This window comes from Rhincodon typus, chromosome 17 (genome assembly GCF_021869965.1).
Source record: "Rhincodon typus isolate 14 chromosome 17, sRhiTyp1.1, whole genome shotgun sequence".
NCBI lineage: Eukaryota > Metazoa > Chordata > Chondrichthyes > Orectolobiformes > Rhincodontidae > Rhincodon > Rhincodon typus.
Window position 1 is genome coordinate 1,611,951 of NC_063348.1, and position 3,805 is coordinate 1,615,755.

The 3,805-nt window shown below is 46.2% G+C and overlaps 1 protein-coding gene across 1 annotated transcript in view; it reads left to right on the forward strand.

The window, feature by feature from the left end:
* The window catches only part of si:ch211-236l14.4 (SITS-binding protein), a 78,395-nt gene that overhangs the window by 60,066 nt on the left and 14,524 nt on the right, over nucleotides 1–3,805 (forward strand). The window contains exons 4-5 of the mRNA XM_048607230.1: nucleotides 1,237–1,428; nucleotides 2,135–2,403. Of these exons, the coding sequence (XP_048463187.1) occupies nucleotides 1,237–1,428; nucleotides 2,135–2,403 (461 nt within the window). The remainder of the gene's footprint in view (nucleotides 1–1,236; nucleotides 1,429–2,134; nucleotides 2,404–3,805) is intronic.

The window sequence follows — 3,805 nt, forward strand, 5'->3', positions numbered from 1 at the left end:
GCTGCTTGGCCTGCTGTGTTCATCCAGCCCTGCACCTTGTTGTCTCGTAAGATATGTAGCACACTTTATAGCAAGTGACTGATTTCTGCGTGCGCAGCTTGCAGGTCACAGCAGACAGACTGTCAGGCAGAGTCATAACATTGTATACACAACATATGGAAAGAAGCTCTTGAAAGGCAAGGTGCACACATAATACTGACAATGGATATCTTTCAGCTAGATGTTGCCTTTCAAAACATAACTCAAATGTGGGAAATCTTGCTTGCACCCAGAGACATGAGCAATAAAGCTTACAATCTTCCAATGAAACATTTGGTTGAATGTGCCACGCTGAAGTGAGTGCTCCTGCTGTCGTCTTTGGTACTGATTGTGATGGTTTACTGATTGTCTGACTGCCTCCTCAAGTACAGCTTGGGTTTGGTGGGTATCTGCGGTCATTTTTCATCATTACCTAGAATACTGACTGCCTTTGAGCTCTGGATGCCACTGAGAAGGAGCTCTGAGCTGATGGAAGGGTCATGGCATAGCTGCTTAATGAGTGGCAGATGGGTGGCATTCCAATTCGCCAGGCTCTGTGCAGTGTGAGAGGGCTGACAGTACCTGGAAGGACAGGCTAAAGGGAGGAAGCTAATAGACGCTGAAAGGAAAGGTGACATGCTGGCCAAAATCTCCCATGTGTTTCATTGGAGGGAAAAGCTGAAAACCAGACAATTGAACAATTTGGAGAGAGGTGTCAGGACACAGACTACAGATGAAGATCTGAGAATCTCTAGTCAAAAGTGCTGCACTGTCAGAAAATTAATATTGAGGGAGCACTGCACTGTCAGAGAGTCATTACTGAGGAAGTGCTGCACTGTTGAAGGGTGAATTGTTTAGATGCAATACTCTGGTGGATGCTGTGTCCCCATATAAGAGGTAGGAGTGTATTTTTTTATGTCAGTGTACTAACTTGCAGAAAGCATATGGATTGTTTTACTGCTTATTGCTGTTTGTTGGATCTTATTGTGCATCTCAGTTTAGCAGCTCCACAGTGCTTCACCATGTTTTTGGTGTTTTCTGCCTTCATTACATTATAATTAAAACAATGATGTTGGCATTTAGTAGGAATTAGCCAAGGCAGTAGAGCGTGGTCTGGTCACGTTGAGTCTCTACAGCCCAGTCACTGGGGTGCATTGTTGCAGGTGACTTGTCAGAGATTGCTTACACTGTTTAATTCCAGTGCAATGCTGTTTGCAGGAACACAGTGCACCTGACAGCCCAGGGAAGACTCGCATTCCAAACAGCAGATACCCAAACTTGCATCAGCTGAGACTGTGCATCACACTCTCCCCCTACATCAGCATTGACTCCAACCAGTTCCGGACAATCCTACAACAAGGGAGGGAACATTTCTGGATCAGCCTTCCAGCAACAACACATTCACCTCAGGTACTCTCTTCCCTATTGCTTGATTGCACTCTGTCATGTCAACAAACATGGAACTTTATGTGGCCAAGCTCCAGGAGTATCAAAGTTTCATCTGCCCGGAGCTATCCCATTCTGTGGTTTTCGGACACAGTACTGACCTAAGCCTAGTCCCTGTTTGTCAGCCTGTACCTCAGACCACAGGATCGCTGCTCTCAAACAGAATGAAGCACTGGGGCAAAATTCACCAAAACCCATCAATGTAGAGAGAGCTTCTCTCTGTATCTAAGCCTGTGCTGTCCCTGTTCTGGGAATATTTGATGGGGACAGTGCAGAGAGAGCTCTACACTGTATCCAAACCTGTGCTTGGGAATGTCCAGTGCTGATTTAGAATGATATTGGGCTGTACAGAGAGGGGTGTTATATTATTGTAACTCTTTCTTAGTGGGAAGTGAATGGAGAGCTGGCCTTGGACCACTTTTCTTTGAAGAGCATGGGTAGAGGAGGACATATGGCTGTCTTACAGAGACAGGAAGATTGGTGTGTTTTAATGGCGTTCTCAGTACTTACTGTAAATTCTTCCTTTTCCTAGTCACACAGTTTCCCCATCACTGCATGTTTCACTGTTGGGGCTGCTGGCTGTCCCGTTCCACCCCACCTCAACCCCTCTCATGTCTGCCCTCCCTGCAGAAACTCCCTAATCTCTCGATGTTTCTGTTTTGCCCTGCAGGTCCCTTTCGTGATGAAGTGGAGGGGAAAGTTTGTCGTCAAGTTGAATCTCAGTAATGAGGAAGCACGTGACTGGTTTGTGGCCCAGGCCCACAGGCTTCACAGAAGGTTAGAAGTCAAATACATCACCCTGGAAGGAGGAGAGGGAAGGCCCAATATCGACTGGTTTCAGCATCATTCCGGGCAATTCAGCAGTGATGAATACATCACCCAGTTCACACTGCTGGCTGAGGAGCTGGGAAATACAACCATTATATCAACTGCTACACAGTAAGTGGTGATACCTCCATAATTCATCACAATGGACCTGGGTGTCAGGGTACAGGAATCATAGCATAGAGGTACAGCATGTAATTAGGAAGGTTCATGGTATATTATTAATACATTGAAACTTGTGTTCTAATGTGGACAGAGTCGTGTATTGCTTTAAGTTTGATTTTTATCTCTGTTTTGTCTGATAAGAAAGAGGAGACATAGCTTCAGTTTCATTTTTGAGTTCTGAGAGTGGTGAGATTTGTCTGGAAGCACCTTTACGTGCATTTAAATGAGATTCTAAACAACAGCCCTTTGAGGTGAACAGTTCATTGCTTTAGAAAATGGAGCCAAGGGGAGGGGTGGCACAGTGACTCAATGGTTAGCATTGCTGCCTCACAGGCCAAGGACCTAGGTTCTCTTTCATCCTCTGACGACTGTCTGTTTAGAGTTTGCACATTCTCCCCATGTCTGCATGGGTTTGCTCTGGGTGCTCTGGCTTCCTCCCACAGTCCAAAGATGTGCAGGTTAGGTGGATTGGCCACGTTAAATTGCCCGCCGTGTCCATGGGTGTGTAAATTATGTGGATTAGCCATGGGAAATCCAGTTTTATAGGGATAGGGGTAGGGAGTGTGTCTGGATGGGATCATCTTCTGAGGGGCGGTGTGCTTTTTATTGGGCCGATTGGCTGTAGGGATTCTATGATTCTATGAAATCTGGACTATTGTCTCACAGCAAGGTGACCTAGGGCATTGAGAGGCAGAGAAAGATTATGTTTGAAAGACAGAAACACCTTGGTTATCTGAGAGTGGGCTTTTTTCTTCAAGAAAGAAGCAGATCATTTGGAGAGAAAAAACCTGTAATATCAACAGCATAGTTTAGCAGTCTCCAAAACAGTCAAGGCAGAAGAAAAGTCATCCTGAGTGGCTTAGAAAATAGTCAGAGAAAAACTTCTGAAACAGAAGCTTTTGCCTGAGAGAGAAAGACAACCCACAAGCCTGTTGATAATAAGGTGTAGAGCTGGATGAACACAGCAGGCCAGGCAGCATCAGAGGAGCAGGAAAGCTGACGTTTCGGGTCTGGACCCTTCTTCACAGATGGGGGAGGGGAAGGGGCCTCTGAAATAAATAGAGAGGGGGGAGGCGATGAAAGAAGGTGGATAGAGGAGCAGATAGGTGGAGAGAAGACAGACAGGTCAAGGAGGTGGGGATGAAGCCAGTACAGGTGAGTGTAGGTCGAGTTGGGATGGGGGTTCGTCAGTGAGGAGGGAGGGGTGGGTAGGTGGGAGGGAATTGTACTGAAAACAAGAACTGCTGGAGATCACAGTGGGTCATACAACATCCATGGAGAGAGAGCAAGCTCGAGTCTAGATGACTTCCATCAGAGCTGAAGTGAAGTGTGGAAGGGACAGCATTTATGC